Source organism: Hipposideros armiger, unplaced genomic scaffold (genome assembly GCF_001890085.2).
Source record: "Hipposideros armiger isolate ML-2016 unplaced genomic scaffold, ASM189008v1 scaffold_225, whole genome shotgun sequence".
Taxonomy (NCBI): Eukaryota; Metazoa; Chordata; class Mammalia; order Chiroptera; family Hipposideridae; genus Hipposideros; species Hipposideros armiger.
Genome location: NW_017731575.1, coordinates 1,933,085 through 1,961,048, shown reverse-complemented (window position 1 = coordinate 1,961,048; position 27,964 = coordinate 1,933,085). Strand labels below are relative to the sequence as shown.

The following is a 27,964-nucleotide window of genomic DNA, read 5'->3' as shown; positions in this document are numbered from 1 at the left end:
CAATAGGAAAAAGGTTAATGGTGGGAAAAAAAATGAAATAGACTTCAATGTTGTCTGTCTTTCACCCATGTGTACTTGGCCTATGGCCAAGCAATTAATCCAGAAGCAGGTGGTTATTAAGCATTTGATGTGAGAAGGGCAGGGGATGGTACAACAGAAATTCATGGTATAGGCCATTTAAACTCTGTCATTTATGAAATAAAGGACTTTATAATTCAGCTTGTAAGAACTTCCATGACACATGCAAGGTATCCAATGGCAACAAGTAAAGTGGTGTTCATAATTTCTCACCCCATGAATTTGTGCAGTGTATAACACTTGCCAAGTCTGTCCAATAGCTAATTTTCAGAGCATGTTTCACATGCTGAATCCACTGGTCATTTCAAAGCTCTTTAACACACATTAGTACATTAGTTGTTAATTTAAATATACTTTTATAAGTTGATCACTTGTTTGGCAAGAAAATAATTTGTAAAAACAATCAAACAAGAAGCATCGCTTGAGCTGGAAGCCCTGGATATATGACATGAGTTTTAAATACACCTGTAAGTATCTAAGCATATTTCACCTTTCTAACTCCACTAAAATATTAACTCAAAAAAGGACTTCTTAGTTTAAAAATATTAGCAAAGAGCCTTACTCAAGGCTCTTTAATATCATCGTTAATATCATTATTCAGAATTGTCCTAGTTGTTCCTCTCTTTTGCATATGTTAGCAGCACATGTTCTTTGGCATTTAACTTATATACCTTTTATTATGATCACTGAAGACTAAAAATTTCATCTTAAAGTTTCAATTGCCTAGGTGATTTGCTTATTCCTTGAAAATGAATTCCCTGGCACAGTGTCTTTCAAATAATAGTCATGTAGTAAATGTTAGCTAATTTGAATTTAATGAATTGGTTGTCCACTCTTGCTTTTATGTAAAAAAATAGGTTGGGCACACCCTTGGTAATGTCAGTCCCTTTGATAAATTGGTAAAATAAAAATTTGAAGTTCAATTGTGTTCATAAAATTAAAAAGCTATGATTGTGGTAATTAGTATCATAAATGAAATGTGAGTGCAGCAAATATTAAATAATAAGATTCAAGAGCTGTGCTACATGCCACCATTCACAAGCCTGCAAGAACACGTGCACTTCATTAAAGCCAATGGAGTGTACCAGTTCATCTTGGCATTATTAAAAATCAAAATGTTTCGATTTTAGTTAACACACACATACACAAACTAATTTAAAAGTCAAATAAGGAAATTAGTTCTATGTTTCTATATTCCAATCCTACAGTGATATCAACTAGCCAAAGTTAGCCTCAGGAGGTATGAAAAAATATCTCATGCAACAAATGGAAAATCTTTCAAAGAATAAATCTGTTAAAACTAATGTTTTTGCAACCAACTCCACAAAAATATATTTAGTGTAGTAAAAGAGTCCCTCAAACTACTCTATTATAAAACAACCAAGTTTATCTGTAGATTTACTTCTGGATTTCAAAAGCAGTGACTCAAGAACTAAAGGATTTATGTAAGAAATACAGTCCATTTCCTGAAAAAAAAATTAAATTGAACAGTGATGGATTGAAAAATATTTGCTGCATACACATTATAAAGACCAGGGGGAAACATTTCCTGTTTTAAAGCTTAGGTTTCTCAATTGCAATAAATACTATTAAAACACATTCTAGACATTCTCTTGATCTTTATTTTGTGTACTCTTTTTTTCTTGCTGTTTTAGTTGTCACCATTTTTTAGTATGTTTCTCTTTTCAATTTTTAAAATTTATTTCTTTATTAATCCCCACTATGCATGTCTCCAAGGGCTCTGTCCTTTTTATCTCTTACTTGTTTATCTCTATATTTAGTTTTTTGACTCCCTTCTATAAAGTTATTCATTAGTATTTGTTTCCATTTCAGTTTCTCCCCCAAACTAGGTTTTATTTATTGTCATCAGCAGATATCCAATTTGACCTTAAAGCTTAAAAAACAAAAGAGGTATTACAGTTTGTTGACTTTTCTGCTAAGACATTTTTGTAACTGTTGTATTACAGCTCTTCTTCAAGCTCACAGTTCTGGTATCTTATGCCTCATATTTAGTCATCCTGACATCTGCTTTTCTAAAGGGTTCCAGCCTCTTCATACTTTTTATTTTCCCAAGTTTGAGTGAGCACTAGAAAAGGAGTTCTGTGTATGTCCACCCAGGCGATGTGCATGCTTCACTGAGAGGGGGAGGAGAATGTTTATCTGAGGAGGAAGAGCTAATGCTGCCTGGCCAGTGGTAGGGACACAGAGGCAGGGAGAGGTTGTTGACTTTGATCCTGTACTAGCTCATTTGTTTGCTTCTCTTGAAGACTATCTAGGGAGGGATGCATGCTAACATATTTTGTCCACACCTAATTACCGGCAATAACTTTAAGTCATAGAGAGAATCATGCAGGGGCTCCTATACCCCAGTAGAGTAGGGTGGTGTTGAAAATTCATCAGCAAACCTGACCAACTGGTTGAAGTCTCTGCATACAATTCATGGTTTCACACCTTTCTTTCCTTTACCACTCTGCACAATTTACATGAACTAAACTCTCTTTACTGGAATTACTTGCTTCTAGTTCCTCTGTTCAGTCCACATTACCTGCCTGAGAATGACCTGTTTAGTGAACAGTAGATTTATTGTCCCTTATGTGGTCTCATCCTAAATTCAGGACATTATTTCAAGACTTTGTTTCAACCTAACCACGGGACTCCTGGCCTTCTCCCTACTTTTGCAGTATGTCCACGCACAGTCACCTCGTATCCCTTAGATGAGTTCTAAATCCAAAGCCACCTGGTCAGTGTCCCCCGTCTACCTCGCAGTTCTACAGGCTTCTTACCTTGAGAATTCTGTTCAATGAACACTAGTGAGTGACCTAGTCATCGTAGGCTATCAGTCAGCACTTATAATCTACTCTTCAGGGATTCTAAAACAGAAGTATGCGCATTAATAAACATCCTTTATTCTAGCTATAAACACCTAATGCTTATTTTGTGAGAGTGTGGGCTTCACTGTAATCTCCTGAAAAAAGATAGTCTTCAACAATTTAACTCTTGACCATGACCAATAAAGCCCTACAATGATCTTGCCGCTACTTCTCTCTAACCCAATCCTACCCCGTCTCTCCCCTCTTCTCACGGCATCCTACCATCCTGTCTTGGATCACACGGCTCTTACCTGCCTAAGGCTTTCACCTGTGCTGCTCCTTCTGTGCAGAGTGTTCTTCCCCCACTTGCTACGTGGCTGGGTCCCTCTCAACCCAAGACTCTGATTAGATACCACCTGTTCAGGCAGTCCTCCCTAGAAGAGGTCTTCTCTGTTACTGTTTGGCACAGCACCCTCTAATACCCTGCAGAGCTTCTAACAAAATCTGAAACACTACTTTGGTTACTTGACTAACTCTCATCATTTAGATAGTAAGCCTCTAGAGGTCAGTACCTATTCACCACTGCATATCCAGTGCTTAGCACATAGGATGGATCAATAAATTTAATCAAAGGAATAAATATTATCAGAGCTTCCCTTAGCTCTAGGTGATGTTAAAGAATCACCTTAGTAAAGGTGATGAGAAAATTACATATATACACACACAGAGACTGCATGTATATTTAAGATTAATTTTTTTGTATATTTAAGTCAATATATGCAACACATGATATTATTAAGGAGGTCTGATAATTTGCTGTCATCCTCTTGCTGCAAAGATGAGGAAAAAAAATAGAAATCGCATGATTTGGCTCCCTGGAATGAAGTCATTGCTCAAGGACAGTGACTAGTGCTCTAAAATCCCTTGTACTATAAAGATCATTATCATACACAGGACATTCAAGCCTCGCATTGAGCTTTCCTAGCACTTAAATCCGTACCATTCTCAAAACATCTAAATTTATTTTCTATTTCTCAGAAAAAAAGGAGGATAAATCAAGGAGACACTTGAAAATTAATAAGTAATCACAAACTTATAAAAGTGCAGACACAGCTCTGTGTTGCCGTCATTATAAACATGCCCCTTTATCTGCTTGGAAACTGTCCTTATTATTATTCCCAATTAAAAATGTTGTGATCACCACTGTTTGAGTAATAGGATAGCTTCACAACCTCGGGGTAAACAAAGATTTCTTAGGACCCTAATAAGCATTCGCCATAAAAAAGAAAAATAATTTATTGTTTGTTATCAAAATTAAAAATTTCTGCTCATCAAAAGGCACTTTAAGTAAAATTAATAGGCAAACCACAAACTGGGAAAATATTTACAAAGCATATATTTGACAAAGGGCTTATAATGCAGAATACCTGAAGAACTCCTACCATCAACAAGAGACAAGTGATGCAATAAAAATGAGAAAAAACTTAAACTGACATCTCACCAAAGAAGATCCACAAAGGGGCAACAGCACATCAAATGGTGATCAACATCATCAGAGCCATTAGAGACATGCCAAGTAAAGCCACAGGAGCTGCCATTTCATACCCACTGTTGTTAAAGATACGGAGCAGCTGGGCTTTGCGTAAGACTTGTGAACTGTTGAGCAGTTTCTTATAAAGTTAAACATTTACCTTATGATCTAGCAATTCTAACTCCTTGGTCTTTACCCAACAGAAATGAAAACATATTCACAAACAGACTTTTTCAAGAATTGTCAGAGCAGTTTCATTCACAATAATCCCAAACTAGAAACAACGCAAATGTCAAAAGTAGGATAATGGATGAATAATATGTAGTTTAGTTAAACAATGGAACAATAAAAAAGGAATGAAGTATGGACATATGCAACAATACCAAAAATATTATGGTGAGTGAACATTTAGAAAGTTTATGCAGTATAATGCTGTTTAGATGAAGCCCAAGAATAGACCAAAGTTAGCTATGGAATAGAATTAAGAAAGTGGTTGCCTGGGCAGTAGGGAAGAGATGAAGGGTTGGAAGGGACGTGGTGGGTTTGTAGATTGGAATTGACTGGAAAGGGCCATAAGGGAACTATGTAGGATATGAGATTCAATATCTTATTTTGAGTGGCCATTATATAGCATTTTTACAATTGTCAAAACTCACTGGATTGAACACTTAAGATCAGTGCATTTTATTGTATATAAATTGCACTTCAGTTTTAAAAATTAAGAGATTCTATTATATTTTTAAAAAATATTAACACTAAACATTATTCAGAATATTTCCCTGCTTTCTAGGCATGAGAAACACTAAAAAAAATTCTGGTTCTATTGAATTTAACATACCTGGTTTATAATGTATGATGACAACGTTAATTTATCCAGTTTCATTAGATTAAGCCTCAATTTATTGTGAAGCTCAAAAACATAAAGAATTACCAAAAGAAAAAAAAAATCCCAAACAAAAAAACCTCTTGCTGTGAACCAGGATGTTTTCAAAGATGAATGTCATTGCCACAATACACCAGCAAGGGGCGTAGTTACACTTTGAGAAAAATTCCGTCTCCATCACCACTGAATTATTCTATAGGGCACTTTAACAAGACCAAAAATTGACTTTTGGGTGTAGCCACAATGGAAATGACAGATCATTTTAATGCAAGAGAAAAAGATTGGAAACCTTGACCCTCTAGATTACTCTGCACCTCAATGAGAAGCGGAAAAACACTTGCAGATTAGCTTATTAAAATAATATATTCGTGTAATTCAGGTACCAGGAAAATATGTAAAAGAACAGCTAAATTAAATTAACTGCAGGATGCCACTTTTTCTTTGTTAATTATTGCACACAAGAATAATGTGCATCCCCTTCCTGCACAAAAGGAAAAGATCCCAACAACTCCACAAATTATTTTTATGGATGTTGGAATAATAGCATCAGTTTGTGCAGAATTTGTTAGCTATTTGGATACTGAAATCCATCTGAGAGTATATAAGGCTGGCAAAGAGTACCTTTTTGTTTTAATCCTACAGCATGAGGGCTTTTCAGTTGAGATTGTCAGGCCACAAATCTGAAGGTTTATGCTGCATATTTTTATATCACTATGTTCATCAATTCTTATAAGATTTGTAAGGCTTAATTCTCACATAAGCTCGGGATGGCTGTAGGAAAGTCTCTAACTATCCCTTCCTAGAAGCTTCAATAATCCTGGATTTATAGAAAAGCGTGTTCTAGCTATCAATAGGAAGCATGTCCCTAAGCATGCACAAGGGCAGGACTGCCAGGAGGGACACTTATAGTGACATACTTAGAATATAACTGCCTGCTTTGCACTCTAACCTTAATAATAACCCTGACCTTGATTCTAACACCATTAAGGCCTTCTCAATTCTCATTCCCCAGAGAAGCTGAGCGCAGAGGAACCAGCATTGTGAGAGTTGGAAAATGCCCTGAGCCCTGCCCAGCGTGGGGCTGGAATCCCCACTTGTACAGAAGCCACATCTCTGACATCTGCAGCGCTCATAAACACAAACTGTGCATCCCTTTCTTGGAGCCAAATGAGCACAAGGACACTGGGTACACTTAACACAACAGTCTCTTCCAGGAGCCGTGCTGAGGAGGACACACCTACAACACGCAAAGCTCTAAGGTGTGAGCACAGGTTGTGTGGCTGACTAAGTGGGCACTTGAAGTGGTGCAGGAGCAACTCTTCCCTTAAAATCACACACCAGCTGCAGCTTTTCTGCAGAGGTGGCCCCTCTACTCCAGGAGAGAGTATGCTATCAATACATAAAAAAGTATTACCCTTGAATATGTGTACTGTCCACATTGGGGTACCCTCCACATTGCTGGGACATAAACCTCACCCAAGATTTTCTTCATGAAATTCTAAGGAACAATTTTCAGTTCAATGACCAGAAGAGATGATTTTGAATTACTTCCACCCATGAAATAGAAGGAAAGCATTTTGGGGGGTGTCTCAAAAACGGAGGCTCAAGGAAGTATAGGAACCAGAGTAAGAAGGCTCAAGTTTTAGACACTGTCTTGAACCTTTTATCAAAATCCTCGAGTCTGTGATGTTGTAATCTGGACTGTACTCTTACTGTCAAAGATTCATGGGATTGTCTCACATTGAACAGAGGATTTTCAAAGAACAATGAGAAAAATATGCAAATGAAAAGCTGCTGCACACATACTCCTCATTTTTTAATTTGCCACCGAATGAACATGAGTCTTGCGTTCTTCCACCTAAGCGGGAAATAAGCCAAGAGACTGTCTCCCAAGGGTGACTAAAATCTGTGAGCTCGGTCAAGGGTGAGATGAGGTATAAAGAGGAAACTATATTACAAAGAACCCAGAAATGGGAGATATGCTGATAAAAGGGGAAACAGAAGGAAGGTGTAGTTACGGTAAAAGAAATGAAATGGATAGAAGGTGTCTGTGTTTGTTTTTAAGGAGAGGTGAGTTGCTCCCTCTAGGAGATCTAGAATGAAGATTGTGTGCAAACCAGGTAGGAAGGAAAAGGTAGTTGTAGAGGGCACTCTGGTCAGGCCTGGCATGGCACGAGGTGACGCAAGCACATTCTAGAAAGGGCTGATGTGCATTTGTGGCTGGGAGGGAGGATACTCAGTCTGAAACAGAAGCAGGAGAAGTATCACGTGGTGCTTCCTACCCCTGGGGAAGGCAGAGCTGGGGTGCACTTCAGCATGGCTCCTGCCACATAGGGAAGGACCGTGTGTTGTGTTATATGTTCTGGAACAATCTACATTTCCGCAAGTCACCACAGTTGACTGAAAGGAACATACAGGAAACAAGGTGGACTTTGTGTAATCCTTGTTGATATTCAGAGAAGAGTGGGCTTTGGGAGCTAAGCCTGAGGAGAAAGGAGAAAAAAAAAAAAAAGAAAGCTCTGGGGTTCCCAAACCCGTAATGAGTCTCTGCGGTTATATTTTTACATAAATCTAAAATTTTTTCTGAAGTTGACAGCGTTTTCCTAATGTTTCAAATATTATTCATGAAACGTGCTTCTTTCATTATCTTCAAAGATCTTGGAGAGTAGCGACCACCTTGAATTTGGTACATCCTTAATGAATAATTACTGAGTGAAGGAATCAAGCATGCTCCCAAGTGAGGAATGTGTCTTACATCAACTAAAATAGGAGTCAATAATGTGCGCGATATAGTCTGTATTCTCTTTACTACAGCCATTTGGCAAATTGAGGCTGTGCTCTAGTCGAATCTCCATCTGAGGTAAGTTTAGAAACTATCAAGACAGATCGTGGCAGCTCTAGCCTGGGGTCCTCAAGCCTTGCTAAGCATTTTAAGAGGTGACTGGACAATATCCTAGTGGCCAATGAGAAAACCCACTTCCACATGTGGGAGAGGAAGTGTGGTCTGGCCTATTGTAACTAGTGACTTCTGTACTGAGGTCTAGAGCTGGTGCTGATGGCATGAGGGACAAATAGCTTGCAGTCTGGCTCCTTTCTGCTTGGTACAAATGCCAGTTATCTATTCCAGAGGAGGTGGAAAACCTTTATGCTGCCTCGTGTGCTAGGGATGAACTATTGTAAAACTGAAGTGGAAGGAGAGGCTTGGTATAGGATGGGGTAGGGACTGTGAGCCAAGGATGGAGGGGCCGGCAGGGGTCTAGCGGGTCTCTGAGCAGTAGCTTATGGCTGGAGCTTAGCTGACGGTAAAGTATTCAACCTTGGAGACATTTGACAACTCAACTGATTTACTTGATAATGACAAGGGCCTTAGGTTTACAGGCTGCTGACCCTGAATAGAAAAGGTAGTATTCTGCCACCCCAGTGTTGAGGCTGGAGTACAGGTCCTGGAGCACCAGGCCTCCAAGCTTCTAGGACACGCATTGGTCAACCTTTTCAATTGTTGTCCCAATGGCATAGTACCTGCTTTGATCTTACCCAACTCCAGACCATCAAACCATCCATTCTGACTGATCTGGAGCTCATAAAGTATGACTGTACATGGAGAGTCATATTTTCAGAATGGGCTTTTAATTCTGCTTGAAAACATTTTGACGTGTCCTTTCTTGTTTTCATTCCTCATCGCATTTTTTTTCCCTCAGAGACAAGTTCCTATTCACAGATGACAATCATCTAGCAGCTCCCATCTGTAGAGCACCTTTATGTGAATATTTGGACATACCTTATCTTTAATAATCAATAATTCGTATAAGTATGTATTGTTATCCCCATTTTATAGAAAACAGCTCAGTGAGGTCACTATGTGTTCTGGCCATTACGCCAGGCTGGTTCTCAATAGAGAGAGCTTTACCATTTAGAATGTGCGTCACATACATTATATAGTTCTCTAATCTGCGAATTAAATGTGATTATTGCCTCCATTTAACAAAAGAGAACACAAGTGTAGATAGCTTATATGATGTTACGTCATTCACGGGCAGCTGAGCTAGGATTCAAACTTATGTCCCACTTGACATTCCATGCTTATCCAACAGTATAGTGAAAAAAAAATTGAAGCGCTCAGATCTATCTACCTCAAATTTCTTTATATCCACCTTCAAATTTATCTATTTTTAACACCTCCTCTTCTCCTATCTCAGGAAGCCAATTCTATTCTGTGTTTCTAAAAGTTCTTTCAGTTGTCCATGAATAATCTTATTTATCCCCATTTCTTCAAATTTCAGCTCTCTGCAGATGACTGTCAAATCTTTCTCTGAGCTCCAATTGTTTCCAATCACAAAGTAAGGGTATTTTTTTGTTTTAGCAATATACCTATATATATCATATACTGCTTGTTCTCCCTCCCCCTCAGCTCTCTATAACTAATTTTGTCTGCTCTGTTTTTCTTGAGCAATCCATGTATTACAACCTTCCATATCACCATACTTTTGTTCAATTGATTTGAAATGTCCTTCTCTCCATTTGTAGAAATTTTATTCATTCTTTGAGGATGAGTTCAAATGTTATACCTGCTATTAGTATTTCCCCAACTCTTCCAGTCAGATTGAATGGTATATTCCCTTTGTTCCCAAAGCACTTTGCTCATAAAGATAACATATCACTTATCACATGACAAAATTATTTGTCATAAAGATAACATAAAGATAACATATCACTTATCACATGACAAAATTATTTGTCTCCATCTCTGTTTCAACTTATGGGCTGTCAGTACAATGAAGACAAGAAGAGAATTTGATTTATTTTCACACACTTGAAGCAATAAGCATGGCCCTTGACTAAGTGTTGAATGAATGAATGAATGAATGAATGAACGAATGAATGAACTGTCATTCAGTTACTGCTCCATTTTTTTCAACATACTCCAAGGTGGGCATGCTCTAATTTGGAGGTTCTTTTTTTCTCACTCTAAATCTTCACTATTATCCTAGGAATTTGTTTTGCTTGTTTTGTGAAAATATTGAGTTTTAAATTAAAAAAAAAATACCTGCTGTATGAAATCATGAAAAAGGAAAGGGAATAGTACAAAGTTTTTCTTGTAAAAGTAAATACACTATGTTGTCTAGGTGATCAATGTTATAGATAAGCATCCCCAAAATTAAAATTTATATTTGTAAATTTTAAAATTAAGATAATAAGAACTGATCTTTTATTAATAAATTCTTATGTTCACATATAGCAAAACAGTACATTTCATTAGATTGGAATAATGAGTTTGGGGAGGTAGGGAGGAAAAGCTAGCCTGAATTATGGAAGTTGGTATTTATTGAAAGCAATGCAGTTTTATTACTTTCAATGCTATGATATGCCAATCAAGTCTATCCAAGGAGACATCTACTTAATGACATGGATCCTTATTTTATAGCTGAATCTTTTTGTTTAAAGACCCCTGTATATGCTAAAGCCATGAAAACAATTATTCTCTTTAAATAAGTTACAGGTGTTCCCTTTATTTCTCTTATCAAATCCATTCCTTGCAGACAATACAAAGGTAAATTTCACCTCATTTTGGGTCACATTGTCAAAAATGGTATACTAGCAATATCTAAATACTTAGTAAGATTTCACTATATTCTTAGAAGAAGACATTTCTGTGAAATAAAGTCCAATGTTTCAGGGAAGTGTTAATTAAATGCTTTTAAAAGAAAAAAAGAAAAAATGTAAAGTGTTTCAAATAAGATGAACATTAATTATTCATTAAGTTAGATATAGCTGAAATTTATCTTCAAAGTCTTTGGTTTCTTTGTAAGTTTCATGAGGGCACGAATCATAGTTTGCTTGCTTCTCTCCCCCACCCTCCAAGACTTTACACCCCAGCAATGCGACCTAGGCTGTGCTTTCTGGTCACAGTTATCATTGTAAGAACAGGTGTTTAAAAACAACACTATGTGGTTATCAGATATTCTGGTTGTTGCTCTGCTTATCTATAACTATCCAAGACTGAAACATTATAGAGAGTTTACTCACTGATTCTGGGTACAGGCTGCAAGTAATTTACTGACCCCCATCCTGGAAAGAAGAGAGAGGAAATTCATATATTAGCATCCACCCAAAGATGTTTAAAAACTTTCTACATAAAGATGCCTCAGAGCCTCTACTATTTTTTCCTGCAAAGAAAATCATGGAGAGGGAGCAGTTTGTGAAATAGAGTATATCATCCACTGTGGGATAATGAAGAGGTGATGGCTTGGTGTCATTTATTAGGGAACTGGGCAGTACCTTTAAACTTTGCCATGGAAAAGACTGAGCTTTGTGCCTGTTTCCTATGAATCAGAGAAAGGGAGCTGGGGACTGATGAGGTAGGTGGAGCTGCAAAACATCCATCGCAAGGAAGAAAATTTCCCTGGATTCTTTGCAGTCCACTCCATAACATATCCATGTGTTAATATACAATTATATATTCCACTTAGACTCTCTGAGTATTTGGGATAGATCCTTGGGTAAAATTGGTGCCTGGGATAGATATGCCATGTGCATATCCTGGCATTGAGTCTCCAGTGGCTCCACTGTTAGATACCTTAGTTTGTGAAGCTTGGAAGAGCAAATTAATTGACATCTAGGATAAAAGAAAAAAGCTTTTGAGGGAAGCGATCTGATGAATATTTAATTCACTGATAACTAATGGTAGTTTATTCTGCAGTGGAGAGCTCTAAGAAAGAAATCTTGGAGTTTTCTTTGAACCAATGATTTTTCATCCTGATAATCAAGAAGCACCTCTTTCTGCCACATGTCATACTATGTTGCTAAGTGTAACCTAGTATATTTCTTCTTTTTTAGTCATCCATGGGGAGAGGAAAGCCTTAGCTCATTCTGAGAAATTCTAGGGAACTGAAAGGTGGTAATTACATGGTTATTTAGCCTTTTGCTTTCTAGATTACTGAGTTCCAATTCTTCTCTTAAATAGCATTATAAATATATGATATATAAAATTTATATTATATACTACACCACATAATATTTCATATAACATATAATTTAAATGCAAGTATTATATAATATATTGCATGCTGAATTATCTATTAATATATTATGTTCTATATTATATACATGTACATAATGTATTATGTACATAATGTGTTATATACATAGTTTGCTCTCTATATGCTGTTTTGTTTTTTTAAATACTTTTTCAAGGTATGTTGATTAAATCTTGAACAGGTATTTAAGAATGATGAAGCTTAAGAAATGATAGGATTAAGTCTCTGTCCTGCTATCCTGCTCCATTTAAATAACCTACTATCAATATGACATCTATAATATTGCTTTTCTAACCCTAATTGAGACAAAGATCCTACTGCCTCTTGCTTTTTAAATCAATCTTTCACCAAATTTCATTTGTGTTGAAACATACCAGTTTATGCTTATGTCAAATGCTATTCTAACCTCAGAATGACTTAAAAATATATCCAATGGCATTTTGGATTGTATTGTCGTGCGTTTCCTGGTGTAAGGTATTAGCAGCTCCATGTGATTTAGTAATTTCTGCATTTTGAATGAAGGCATTTATAAGACATTTGTATAGGTCATCAATAAGTTATAAGTCCTAGGGTACAACCGATCCCCATGGGTTGGAACTTGATATGTAATCCTGCTTCAACCCACTCTGATGTAATTGCAACTCTAAATTTACTTGTCTACCTATGTAACAGTAGCATGATTAAGGTCACATTTTCATGGCGTGGTGGTAAGAATACTGTTTAGGCTAGAATCCAAAATCTTCCTCCATCCAAAACTGATTTTATTCAACATTCCAGTTGTTTAGGTAATCTGGCACGTAACCATGGAAGGAAATTAAATTGATGTGGAAAAAATAGCTATTCAAACAGTCAAATGCAGGGCCGGCCGAGTGGCTCAGCTGGTTAAGAGCTCGCTTGGGAGCGCCAGCTCTGAGCAGCAGGGCCCCGGTTTGGATCCCACATTGAGGGCCATTGACGCTCACCCTCTACAGCTAAGATGATGAACAACAGCTCAACCTGGAGCAGGGCTGCGGAGAGTCTCCGGCGATGGTGTAGGATGCAGCGGGGCTGCAGTGGACTGCTGTGAGCTACGTGAGTGGCTGGCAGCCAGAGTGAGCGGCCGGGAGCCGCTGTGAGTGGCCGACCAATGACCAGCTACCAATTGCCTCACCCGGGAAGAGCACAATGATCATACCAACATGGGCTAGTGAAGCGACGTCCTCCACAACTAGACTGAAGAACAAAAACAGCAATTTGTCTACCTGTCTGTTCCCCTCCCCGCAATTCCCAATTAAAAAAAAAAGTATTAACATAAAATACTTAAAAAAAAAAGTCAAATGCAGCTGCTTCCTTATCTCTTAGGATATTCTGGTAAGTTGCTTATTGAGTGTATGAGGAATTGTTCTCATCAGGTATTGCTTTTAGGCTCCTCTGGCTTCTAATGATCAAGTGATTTCCTTGAAAAAATGTGGACATGACAGCTCTTCCCCCATCTCCATGATCGCTCAAATATAAAGGCTGTTCAATGTCGTCAATTTTTTTTTACTTATTTTGATTAAAAAACAACATGCGATCTATCCTGAACAATTTTTTTACATGTACAGTACAGTATTGTTAACCAAAAGCATAATATTATACAGCAGCTCTCTAGAACTTTTTTTTTTAATCTCGCATAACAAACTATATCCATTGAACAGCAATCTTCATTTCCTTCTCCCCAGCCTCTGGAAATCACCATCTGGCAATTTCTTAAGGGTCTCAGGAAACCTGACATTAGGGCATAATAATAAGAGAACACTCAGACTGGATACACTTTCCAGGTCTAAGTTGGCTCTCCACACATCACTGGCTGAAGTATATTAGTTAGATGAATACATATCTACTATAGTATATAGTAAACCTGTTGAACACAGGAATGATACAGTCCTACTCCCCTTTATAATTTCTCCAAACCTAGTTTAGTGTCATGTATAAATATATATTGAATTAAATTACACTTTAATACTGTAGTTATATTCCATATGCAGAAATCCAGGTCATATTCCTATGGAATTCTTCTGATATTAAGTTAGATAAGGTTCCCACAAATTTCTCAGCAGCATACCTGATATTTTATAAGGATTCAGTTCATGTTAGCTGTTGTTGTGGTTATTACTGATATAATATTGTGCATCTGGGTAGTTTTAGAAGAAAAGAAGGTAAGGTTAGACCAGATCAATATTTGAAAAGAAAATATTGGGATAAACTTTCAAATCCAACAACCAAACATTAGACAGCAAAGGATCTAAACTTGACTGTGATCATTTTTTTTTTCACCAGACTACTTGTATGTAAAATTAAAAGAGTATTGATAATCACATTCCTGAAAGGTTTAGCTGGAGGGAAAACAACCTGATCCATTTGTGAAATGTAATCCTATTTCAATTTTAACAACAAATTGCCACACAGCCTTAGGAAACTATTCAACCCTTTCCTATTGTTGTATTCTCTTTTAGGTAAGGATGATGATAATTTAATTCACTATGTGGCCAGAATTACTTTGAGAAAAGTACATTAGAGCCATATTTGTGTTCTTTCACTAGAGTTTGAGCTCTGCCTGGTTCAGTGTACTATTCATGCTGCATGGAGCTCCCAAACACTCAGAAAAGGATCAGTGAAATGCTAGTTTTTTAAAAAATTGATTTCCTATCAAAGCTCTAGAGCTATTCACTTAGTATGGTGCTTATGCCAAGTTTCAACAGGTGAAATGTGTTTTACCACTAAAAATGCCTCAGAATAAAATAGTGTGATGAAAAGGAAAGATCCTATTTCATTAGATTGTCTATGCCACTAAATTAAGCCTTGCATGCCATGATCAATCTTGTAGGCACAATATATGAATGTGTACACCGGATATGAGGTTTAAACTCTTATTTATTTTAGGGGCTCTGGCCAAACCCAATTAATTTCTGTTATGTGAAGCAAGCCCAAATGTTGACATTTAAAATCATTATCACAGCTGACTATGGAAGTACATTCATAGTTATTTAATACATGATCATGTACCAAGGAAGTCAGTCTATATTGATTGTATCAAGTGAGTCCAAATCCTAGGTAGTCATTACTTTAAAAAATATTTGGGAGTAGTAATGATTTAGAAGATATAGTCAAAGCCTTTAAAGAGAAATCCATGCTATTACTATTATTGGGAGGTGAGAGAGGATGTGTTTTTAGGAGACAATTCATAAATTCCAAAATAAATGGGATTTATTTTCCTGTCTTTTTATCAGATCCTTAAAATTAATATTAATTAGTATTAACCCTTGAAAGTAAATACGTATATGTTTCCAGTTCTGCACTTTTTTACATAAACCATGCCCATAACCATCATCTGTATTTCCTAGTTTCAGTTCCATTAAAATGGATTGAGAACTTAAAGACACAAAGTAGAATCCTTTTACATTTGAGTTTTTTCCTAATATTTTACCATTATATTGTCACACCTAATTTTGTATCATTTTATTTTCAGTTACTCAACTTCACTGAGTCTTTCCAAAACATTATCATAGAAATAGCAATTATTTTATGTGTCCATATGTCATTAGTTTACATAATTTATAATTGAATTGAATAATTATATGAACAAGTACAACTGGCACAGCAGGTTTGGGAACAAACACAGCTGACTCTTGGTCCACATACATCCTCACAGGTGGAGTAAAAAATTTACAGGTGGGCTAGAGGGACAGCAGGCGAGGCCCTGGTGGTTAGCCCGCTGTGAAAATCAGCCGGTAGGTTATATCTAGGGAAGGGAGAGAGTTGCTTAATTAGGGAAATCATTTAAGAGGAAGCCAGTTAAAAGAACTTCTGTTGTATTTGATACTTTGTGTATGCATTACTTTGATACTTTAATTGTGTATTCATCACTTTCATAAAATTAAAATAATATATTTTTTTTAATGGAAAGAATGAAGGGTTTGAGTTTAGGTATCTTGCCCATGATTATAAAATTAGAAGTGAAATTAGGGTTTGGCTCCAGAGTTCTTCCAAATCTAGCACCCTAGCAGTCTTTCCATCCATCCCATGAACCTCAGGACAGATTAAAGTGGGGGCTTGGGTAGGTTGCTGCTGCCCAGGAAGGGGACTTGAGACAGCTCAAGAGTGGTCAGCAAAAGAACACAGTAACAGAAAAGAGAAGCCAGATGGGATGAAATAGTCTTAGAAATTTGCAAAAGAAAAACCTGTATTTGTAGTGTTCTTAAATTAACCCAAATATTTCTTGACTTTGGGCCTCACTGATTCAAAACAAAAGAGGTTTCAGCAAAAGGGATTACAGCAAACAAATCTGGCCAGCTGATACTGCCAACTATTTTCAGAACTGGTTTTTGCAACTCTGAAATTGAAGAAATGCTGAAAGGTCATCACTTCTCCCCAGCTAACAAGAAACATCACAGAAGAACCTCTGACCCAATGGTACCATGGGGAGCCAGGCATGGGAGCAAGCTTAGCAGAAATCTATGATAACAAATAGCAATTAAAATGAAGTAATTTAGGGCTGGCAGAGTGGTTCAGTTGGTTAAGAGCATAAGCTTTGAGCAACAGGGTTGCTGGTTCAATTCCCTCATGGGCCAGTGAGCTGCGCCCAAGCTGAGCTGCTGCTGAGCTGCCAACAGGTGGCAGGATGGCTCAGCTGGTGAGAGCACTTGCTCCTAACAACAAGGTTGCCTGTTCGATATGGTGGGCTATGCCTGCCCTCAACTAAGACTGAACTTGGCACCTTGAGCTGAGCTGCCACCTGGATGGCTCAGTGGATAGAGCATGTGCTCTTAACAAGGCTGCCAGTTTGACTCCCGCATGGGATGGTGGCTATGCCCACCCGCAAGTAAGACTGAACTCAGCACCTTGAGCTGAGCTGAGCTGACAGATGGCGACTGGACTTGGAGCTGAGCTAGCTGCGCCCTCCACAACCAAGATTGAAGGACAACAACTTGGCTGTTCCTCTTCCCCAATTCCCCAACACTGTTCCCCTCCCCCAATTCCCCAATAAAATCTTTAAAAAATGAAATGAAATAAAATAAAATAAAATAAAATAAAATAAAATAAAATAAAATGAAGACATTTAAGTTTCACCATCCACTTCCTTCTAATCCTTGTATTTTACAGGTTGTATTTCTGTCGTCTTTTTTTGAGTAAGGCTTTTTAAGCACTAGTTTTGAAGATGTTCCTAGCCTCCTAGAAGAGATGATTTTATAGTAGCTGTTTTAAAATGTCTCAGAATGCATCATTATATTTTTCCATTAAGTATTAATGATTTGAGTTTATGTTAAATGTTTTCTATGTTTCTGTTCTTGGAATTTTCAAATTATTTCCCTCAAGAAGAAAATTAGATAGGTATTAAGATTTCTACAACTTCATAAGGAATTCATAAAAAGGTGAAGATCTCAAATGGCTATGACTTCAATAAAAATTGTTATATTGTGCAAAATGTTTTTACATGGGGCATCAGTTTTATATACTTTCAAAAATAGCTACTTTGATTTTAACTGACCTGGTTTAAAAATAGTTATTGCAATCATTTGGCTATAAACATGGTTGAGATTTAAAGCCTCCTTCATATAAAACAGTATCTCATTTTAATATCTTTTTTGGAAGCAATATCATAAGCAATGAATTAATTATTTAATTAACATGCATACAAAGGTAAGGAACTTATGTGTAAACTGCTTACTTTATTTTCTAAAGATTGCAAAATTAGTCAATCAACTAAAGGGAAATACAAATGAAAAAGAGAGAAACAGGGTGAGATCGAGTCAGTATTCGTATCGAGAGCTCCTTTGTGCGGAGCCGTGCTCTCACTTCTGTGCTCTGCTGTGCTTCTTGTGCAGGGAGATCCAGCATGTTATAGCTTGCTTTGTATGAAAGAGAGTACAAATCAAACCATATCCAGTGAGGCGCTGACACTGGACCAGCCCAAGCAACAGCCTGTGAAGTGAGAACAGGACTGAAAAGGGCCAGGACTGATTCTCCAGCTATCTCAGAGGGAACCCATGAACTCAGTTTCACGGAGCCCTAATTCCCTCCCCTACAAAATGTCTTACTGTGCATTTTGGCTTTGAGATTCTAAGACATGGGGCAAAAAAATAAAGCAGGTCTTCACTATCAGGCAGTCACCATGGTTTTCCTACTTTTGTTGTATTCAATCACCCCAACCCCGTAAGTGAGGTTGTATGTGTCACCTCATTTGCTCCTCACAGCCATTCTCGTGGGCTTACTTGCTGGTATGTTATCCTGCCTTACTCTTGCCATACCACCTCCTCAAAAATTTCGCCTTCTATCATTTCTTTAACTCTCACCTGTATAGTCGCCAATATAATACATATCCTTAGCTTTGGCCTGTCCTGCACTTCAGTAATTCTTCTCCAGATTCTAGCTTCCACATGGGTGTCCTATTGTGGATCAAATGCAACTAGACTTGAATGAAACTTGTAACTTTTCCCCCCAAACCAGCCATCCCTCTGAATTGCTCATGTGTGTCTATTATACAGACTTCTTCCTGCTGTTAAGTTGCAACTTAACATCCTCACCCTCCCCACCCCCCACCACACACACACACACACACACACACACACACACACACACATCTCCCTGCACCTGTTTCCAGACAGTTACCTTCTGATCCTAACTTTCTGTCTCATACTCATTTCTTCTTTTTTAAACCCCCCGCCCCATCATCCCCACCAAGGTCCTTAGTACAGGAAAGCTTAGACTATCGTATTATCTCCTAAATGGTCTCCCTAATTTTAGTCTCCATCATCATGTTAATTTACCAAATTGATTGTTTAAAGAATTGCTTTGCCCACGCTCATCTTCTCAAACCCTCTACTGCTTCTTACTATTACAGGATACTGTCTAACTGTATTCAGCACTCACTAAAATATGATCCCTGCTTTCCTGGGTAACTCAGAACCTTTCCATACAAATTCTAAAATCCCCTAAGTAGGCCACACCCATTTTTAGTCCCAAGCCTGAAACAGCCAACTCCCTTCCCTCTGTTTGAAGAAGTCCCCTTCCTTCTTCAAGATCTAACCTTGATGACTTCATCTTTCCATGTTCAGAGCAAACTGTAGTAGTTATTGCTCATTGGGGAGGCAGGCAAAGTCCAGGAGCAGAGTTCCAGGTTGAGCCCCTTACATATATATATTACATGTATATATCAGGTAAGTACAATCACTACTCCTACTTTACAGGTGAGAGTGTGGCTCAGAGAGGTTACTTGCTTAGGTCTCAAAGTTGCCAAATGCTGGATCTAAACCCGGATGGTCTGACCATAGAATCCTTTACACCACCACCTATAACAGCTTCTGTTATATAAATCTTTTGTGTCAGCTGTCTCTACCACATGCAAGCTCATTACAGGAAAGCACTTTATCTCTGATCTCTCTGTGACTAGCACACAGAGACACTGAGTAGGAACAACCTAAGAGGTACAGAAAGCGGGTTTAGCAGTTGGAACAATGACGAACCTCAGTTATTGTCTGCCTTGCTTAAAACACACAAAACACACACACTTTTCTTCTTGTTCTTTCCTATGTTAATTTAAAAGTGCTGGCTGCATATTTTATGGATCAGAAAAAGAGGTAATATTAATAATAAAAATACCTTATACATTTCCACATTTCAGAGTGTGGGCCAGATGATGAAGAAAGATCTTTCAATGTTATAGTGTCCTTTTCTTACTGTCTTCCTTCTTTTCTTTTGTCATTCTGTCAACAAATATTTGTTTTATGCAAACTACATGCCAGAAAAACAAACCTCTGGGCATGTTATTAACATTTCCATCCTAAATGCTAAAAGACAGAGGCAAGTAATATAAAGTAATACCAAAAGCAATAAAAAGGTTGCCAAAATTTACATACCATGAGCTAGGCATTAGGCCCATGGCTTGATTGGTATTATCTCACTCAGTCCTCATAATAACCTATGAGATTATACTATTATTATCTCCACTTTACATGTAAGAGGAGTATGTTGAGAGAGGTTAAAGTCATTTAACTCCTAAGGGATAGAGCTGGGAACCACCCTTGGTAGTTTGAGACTACAGCTTGCACTCTTAACCTTTACACTGCACTTCCTCCAGGGGTAGATTCAGCTACATGGCATACAGAGGGGTGTAAAATTGGTTTCATTTCCTCTGTAAATAGTCCCATAAATAGCATCAGAGTACAACAGGAAAGCACCCAATATTATCACAGACTTTACCCAAAAGCATGTATGTAACCTTAAAATTAGCACCAGATAATCTCCAGAGTTCCTCCCAGACACGGACCTTCTGTTATTCTAAAGAGGCAGCTGTGGGACAGTGAACTTTTGCCATTCTGAAGTCAGAAGATCTAGGTTTATTTTAATAGCCAGCACCCCCATTGAAGCCCCTTACAGTGGTCTGCATCTATCATTTCCAGTTTGTCTTCTGTTGACCTCAACTGCCTGAAAGTCAATCACCCAACCCAAATATCATCTGGAAATACAATGATCTACTCTCTTAACAAATTTTTAAGTGTACAATACATTATTGCTGACTATAGGTTCAAAGTTGTACAGCAGATACCTAGAGCATATTCATCTTGCTTGACTGAAACTTTGTGCCCGTTTGATGAGCAACTTCCCATTTCTTTCTCTCTCAGCCTCTGCAACCACCATTCACTCTTTGAGTCTATGACTGACATTTTTAGACACCTCATAGAAGTGAAATTGTACTATTTGCCTTTCTGTGACTGGCTTATTTCCCCTAGCATAATGTCCTCAAGGTTCATCCATGTTGTCACATGTTGTATAATTTCCTTCTTTTTAAAAGGCTGAATAGTATTCCCTTAAACAATTATACCACATTTTCTTTATCCATTCATCTGTCAATGGCCATTTTGGTTGTTTCCACATCTTGGCAATTGAGACTAGTGCTGCAATGAACATGCGAGAGCAAATATCTCTTTGAGATCTTGATTTCAATTTTTTTGGATAAATACCCAGAAGTGGAGTTGCTCGACCTTATGATAGTTCTATTTTTAATTTTTTGAAGGACCTCCGTGCTATTTTTCCATACTGGCTGCCCCATTTTACAGTAACTACCACGTATTTCGCATGTAACAGTATGCAACTACCCAAGTGTTCAAGGTCAAAGCCTCCATTTCTGACTTCTCTATCATCCTGTTCTACGGCTGTAGGATTTTCTCTTTGGATATGAGACTTGGACTCACTTCCAATAGTGCCTTGTTGTACGTTCTGGCTGAGTAGAAGCTATGCCAACAGAATAACATGCCTGATTTGGAAGGGTATTCACCTTATTCACCCCTCTTCTCTACATTTCCAGATGGCTTAGCTAACCAGCACACACCACTGTCAAGCTTCCCCTTCCCACCTGAAATACAGTCTCCTCATGTGTTTGCACTACAAGCTCTTTCTGAGTAATCTCATCCACTTTGTTGGTGTCAATGATGCCTATGCTTACCCTGGTAACTCCCAAATCTCTCTAAACTGTTTCTTTCCTTTGAATGCCAGGCTCAAATGAGAATACTCTCAGTGCACACGGCCTTAGGTCTTTCCTAAGCACGACGACTGCGCCTGTTTAAATGTGAAGTCCTCCTCTCCTCTTCCAATCGCGCGCCCCCTTCAGCACGCCCTCTCAAGGACTGGCACTGGTCATCCAAAGCAAGGGCCTTGGAAGTCCCCTTGCATTCCCTCATGGCTCACTTGTCACCCGTAACCACGTCCTCTTGACTCTTCCTTCAAATTTTTCTCAAATCTACCCCCTTCCCTCAGCCCCACATCCCTGGTTCAGGCATTATTATTTCTCACTTAGAACATTGCAATAGAGATCCAAGAAGCATCTTCGCCTGGGTAGGTACTAGTCATGTCAAATTGAAAGTATCCAAAATATAAATCGCCTTTTATCCTCAGCCCCTCCAAATTGGTGCTCGCATGTTATGCTTCATGGCAGCTAATAGTATTATTCACCAACCTGCTCAAGCCAAAAACCTAGAGTCATCCTTTATCTCTGGTGTAGGTCACTTCATTTTTCTCCTGGTTTACTTTAACAGCTTTCTAAATAGTCTCCCTATCTCTACTATTTTTCTAGAATCCCTCCAACCTTAGTGCTTACAAAGACATCTCATTTCCTTGCTTAAAATTCTCCAGTGATTTTCTCTTGTGATTATCATAAAATCTAAACTATCACAGTCTACACAGCCCCATATAAGCTGGATGCTGTCTATATATTCACTTTTGATCATCATGCTTAAGCCACATGGACTTTCTGGTTTCTTTAATTCCCTAAGCTTGTCCTGCCCCAGGGCCTTTGCACTTGCCTTTCCCCCTTCTCTCATATCTTCTTATGGCTGATTCCTTTGCATCACTCATGATTCCGTTCAAATACTACCTCTTCAGAGAGTTCTCTCTCTGGTTCTCTAGCTAAAGGGACATTCCATGTATAACTCCCCAGTATTTAATTTTATCTCTTTTGACAGGATAATGAACAACTGAAAATAGAAAAATATGTGCTTATAAGAAAGTTATTTAAAATTAGGAAAACAAGTTAAATGTTTAAAATAAAAGTGCTGAATATTATATATCTATATCCATGTGCAAAATTCAAAAGTGCATATATATCATGGCAGTGTAACAGTGTAAATGATATAATTTTGAATATGGATTGAGTACAGACACTGGATGATTTAAGAAATCAAAAGAAAATAAATAGCATTGGCTATTCTGAAGAAAAACAGACGAAGCAAGGACCCTCCTTTGTAGGTAAGTTCCCAAAGCTGAGGGAACTTTCTTTCCAATTTCAAGGGAGAAAGAAGAGGAATGGAAAGTCAAACAAACAAACAAACAAATAAACAAAACCCTTCTCTTCCCTCTGCTTTCCTGAACTGTCTGGAAGACACAATCTGATTACTCAGTCCAACAATAGTTTCTGGAAATAAAATGTGTCCCAGAGTTACATTACAGGGTATCTTCAGAAGGAAAAACAAAGGCACAGCTGCCATGGATTTTTTTTTTAATTTTTAAATTTTTTTATTTTTCTAACATTTTATTATAAAAATTTTCAAACATACAGAAAAATGAAAAATCCTCAATTTCTTAATATCACATTTCTCCCTACTTCAGATGTAGCAACGTGGTCTCAAAATTCTCCAACTACTGGGTGGGACCATTGTATTCTAAACCTCTAATCGCCTGAGCAAAAGACTACCTCATCACATGATCAGCTTTGGCATTTTGGTCACCTTATTAGGTAATTCCACCTGCAGTTAGCCAATCCTTCCTGCTAGATACAACTTGACTACATTCTTTTATTTATTTTAAATTCTATTTCATTGTGATAGGAATGCTTAATATCAGATCTATCTTCTTAACAAAGTTTTAAGTGTACAATATGTAAAATTGTTAAGATTAGGTACATGTTGCACAGATCTCTAGAACTTACCAGGAGCTCAGAGAGGGAGATGGGGAGTTGATAAACAGCTGTGTTCCTTTTGCTGGTTTAAGAAGCTCTGAACTGAGTTTTGTCTGTAAGTTCTTGCACTCGGTGCGCTGGAGAAGACCTACATGCTTCAGGGACACACTTCTTCTCTGTCCTTTAGCTCAGCCTTTTATCAAAGAGTACTGATTTTAGCATCATTGGGAGTACTAAACTATACTGTCTTTTACTACTTACACATGTTCTGAAGTCAAATGGTTAAAAAAAAATCTAAATTAGTTTCATCTTATCCTTGGTGTTTACATTTGCATCAGCACATATGAACTGGAAAGTTCAATCACACCTGCCATCTTATATGCAAATCTTATTTTTCACCCAGAACAAAGATCTTCAAGTGACATTATCTCATGAGTGACAATGTTAATTCAGATAATTTACTAGTAGAGAAAGTGTGATGCCTAAGTTACATTGTATTAATACTGAACGTGACATGGTGGTCATTGAGGAGAAAAGATAAAAAGGCCAGCTAATCCGAGGTTTCTGTTAGCTTTGTCTATTTCTGCCACTGATTACTATAAATTATTTAAAACAAGCGATAATGAAATCTATTGTTCAGGCCATTTAGTTTTTGTTTGTTTGGTTTTTTATAATCTCTCCAAGACATTGACTACTGCCAACTTTAAATGCTGCCTGAAAAGTTCAGTGAAATTCAAACACTGCAACTATACTTAGAATACTAAGAATAGGACACTATAAGTACTTGAGTGTGAACCAGGATCTAATCTAGATGTGTTAGGAAGTTGTTATTTAAAGACTTCTGCTAGGAAGTTAAAAAATATTTAAGTTATTATCTCTATTTTCTTCCTCATGTGGAGAAAAAAACTGATTTTTTTTCTTGTTTTCTCAGTAAACCCCAGAACAGTAAATTAAATTCTAGGAATGAATTTACATCCTACCTTTTAAAAAATATTCTGTACCTTTGCATCATAAATAAAATTAAATAAAGAAAGAAGATGCTAACTTTCTAATATGCTCAACAATTAAAAATATCATAATAAATTATATAGTCATAATCCTCTATGTTTTAGGTATTTCAGACCAAAAATTATTGTAGCTGACCCACTGTAATGATTTTAATGTTGCCATTTGATTGATATTAAAAAGTAACAGCCTGGGGCTGGCCAAGTGACGCGCTGGTTAAGAGCTGGCTTGGACGCCAGCTCTGAGCAGCAGGGCCCCGGTTCGCATCCCACATGGGGTCAGTGACACTGCCCTCTACAGCTAAGATGGTGAACAACAGCTCAACCTGGAGCTGGGCTGCCATGAGTCGCTGGCGATGGCGTAGGCTGCAGCCCCTGCTGCAGTGGGCTGCCATAAGCTACCGTGTGTGGCTGGCAGCCAGCATGAGTGGCTGGCAGCCGGTGTGAGCTGCCAAGAGCCGCTGTGAGCAGCCGTCCAGAGGCCGGCGACCTATCTGCCTCACCCGGGAAGAGCGCAATGATAATACCAACGTGGGCCAGTGAAGCAACATCCTCCACAACTAGACTGAAGAACAAAACAACAGCAACTTATCTGTCCCCCTTCCCCCAATTCCCCAGCGCTGTTCCCCTCCCCCAATTCCCCAATAAAATCTTAAAAACAAAAAAAAGTAACAGCCTACAACTGAAACTAATTTAAAAAAATGTGTATTTCACAATAAAACAAAAACAAAAATAAAACATCACAGTACTGGCATAAAACAGGCACATAGATCAATGGAACAGAATAGAGAGCCCAGAAATAAACCCATGCCTATATGGTCATTTAATCCATGACTAAAAAGGTAAGAATATACAGTGGGGTAAAAACAGTCTATTTAATAAATGGCATTGGGAAAACTGGATTTGTACATGCAAAAAAATGAAACTCGACCACCTTCTTACACCATATACAAGAATAAACTCAAAATGGATTAAAGACTTAAATGTAATACCTAAAACCATAAAACTCCTAGTAAAACACATAGGCTCTTAGTAATTGCTCTTACTAAAACATATTGCTCTTAGTAATATATACATATATATTTTTTTCTTTTTTTTTTATCTATCTCCTGGGGCAAAGGAAACAAAAGAAAAAAAAAGTAACAACCATGGTTACATATGCATTAAGTATGAGTTACATATTTTGAATATGAGGCCTTTTTATATTTGCTTTTACTTTGTAGCAGATTCTACTAACATGTTGATTAAGGATACTTTGAATGCTACAGCGTGAATTTTTCACAAATGGCCTTACAATTCCCAGGAAGTAAACGCACAGCTGTCCCCCAGCACACAATGACCACTACTGTTCACCCACCGATGCTGAGAAGACTTGGCTAACAGCAAATACTGGCAAGACATTCAAACACTTGTTACAGTCACTTTGCAATTAAAAAAAAATTGAATATTCCTTGACATAGAGAAATCATCCTTCATACCCTATTATTTTCTAAAACTTCGAGGCCTCTATATTAATGGCAAATGAGTTACTAATAAATGTGCTTGATTGTAATTAAAAGACATGCAACAGTTATGTTGAAAGCGTGAGGTAAATGTTAATGATATCCTTCAATCTCTTTTCAGTCCAATCTCCCAAATTTCTTCTAAATGTAGACTCCCTTTTTCAATAGCACATGGAAATGTAGAAGAGTAATTCTGTATGCAAATAATATTCTGTCCTTGTATCTACACACACATTTTAAAAAATAATGGCAGAATACAGAAAATCAACATGTGCAATAAAGGCAGAATTATCGAAGAAAAACAGTGATTTTTGTTCTTTGTTTTTAATGTTGCAGTGACACTGAGAAGGTAATATTTGTTATCTGTTCAGGCAAATAGACTTAATCCAGGGCAATCAAGATTCATCAATTGGCATCTGAGAGCAAAACTCAGAAAATACCACCTGATTCCCCACTTCCCCTAAACAATCAAATCAAAAAATAACTTTTTTAATGTTTCAAAATTCTTTCCATCTTAAATACACCTCTGGTGCTTTGATCTTGACTGATAGTAGTAATACATATCCAATTAATACTTTTTAAACAAATGAATGAATAAATGAATGACTTACTTCAATTCCAAATAGAACTAGGATGCAGAGATTTATATGCAGAATTAATAAGGTTTGCACTTTAATTTATGGATAAGGAAGTGCTCATGGCCCTGAGTTGGTTCAAGATAATCCTCTGCAGTCAAATGCTCTACAATTGTCACCCCAACAAAATTCAATTAAAAAAAAAAGATAATTCTCTGCGCTTCTTCAGATGCACTGTCTAGGGTGTTTGTGTATGTATGTCCCCATTTCTCTGGTTTTCTCCTGTCCTACCACTGCAATCCTCTTCCATCATTCTTAGGGACTTCTTTCCTTAGGAGGGCCCCAAGGCCATATTGTGTGTCTGATGACTTAACAAAGCCACTTATGCCTTTGTTTGTTGAACCAACATTTACTGAGGGTCTGCTTCTTCCAGACCTTTTGGGAGGTGCAAGGGACAAAACAGAACCACACTAGCAACTTCTGTCCTTGTTTTCATTACTTTTTTTCATTTCATTCAAAACATAGCTCAGAAACCAAGAAAATAGAACTTGCAAGGACCTCAGTCTCTGAAAAGGTATTGTAGGACGAGGTGTTGCTGGTATAGGCTCACTCAATAAGCTCCCAGTGTCATGACAGTGTCTGGCAAATGGTGAATATTCAATAGATGGTTGCTGAATAAATAGATGGCTGCTGAATGAATTTAGTTGCTCATCCAACAAATCCATGTTGAACACTTACTATGCACCAGGTCATAGGCTGTGCTGGTAAACAAGTGATCCCAGTTCTATGGCCTCAGAGAGATCACAGCCTAGAGAAGCACATCCAGTAGAACCTCCAGTGACATGGAAATGTTCACCTCTGCACTGTCTATTATGGTAGTCCCTGGCCACATGTGGGTATGGAGGACTTGGTATGCTGCTAGTGCAACTTAGGAACTCAATTTTTTATTTTAATTAATTTAAATTTTAATTTAGAAACCGAAGCAGTGTAAAATATTTTTCCATTAAACACAGCTCTATTGTTTTGGTAGGACTACATTTTTTTAATTGTTGTATCATGTACTCTATTAATTTTTATTGTAATATACACACATGTCTGGTATATGCATAATTTCTAGCATCTCATTTATAATATTTTGTG

General features: G+C 37.6%; 1 protein-coding gene across 4 annotated transcripts in view; it reads right to left on the bottom strand.

The window, feature by feature from the left end:
* The window catches only part of CHST9 (carbohydrate sulfotransferase 9), a 244,623-nt gene that overhangs the window by 86,088 nt on the left and 130,571 nt on the right, over positions 1 to 27,964 (bottom strand). Inside the window, exon 4 of one of the 4 annotated variants that reach the window (XM_019654557.1) lies at positions 11,327 to 11,368. The exons of 1 other annotated variant lie outside the window; for it this stretch is intronic. In XM_019654557.1, the coding sequence (XP_019510102.1) occupies positions 11,327 to 11,368 (42 nt within the window). Of the gene's footprint in view, positions 1 to 4,382; positions 4,501 to 11,326; positions 11,369 to 27,964 lie in introns of those variants that run through there. 2 more of the 4 variants (XM_019654562.1, XM_019654561.1) reach the window with 2 other exon arrangements.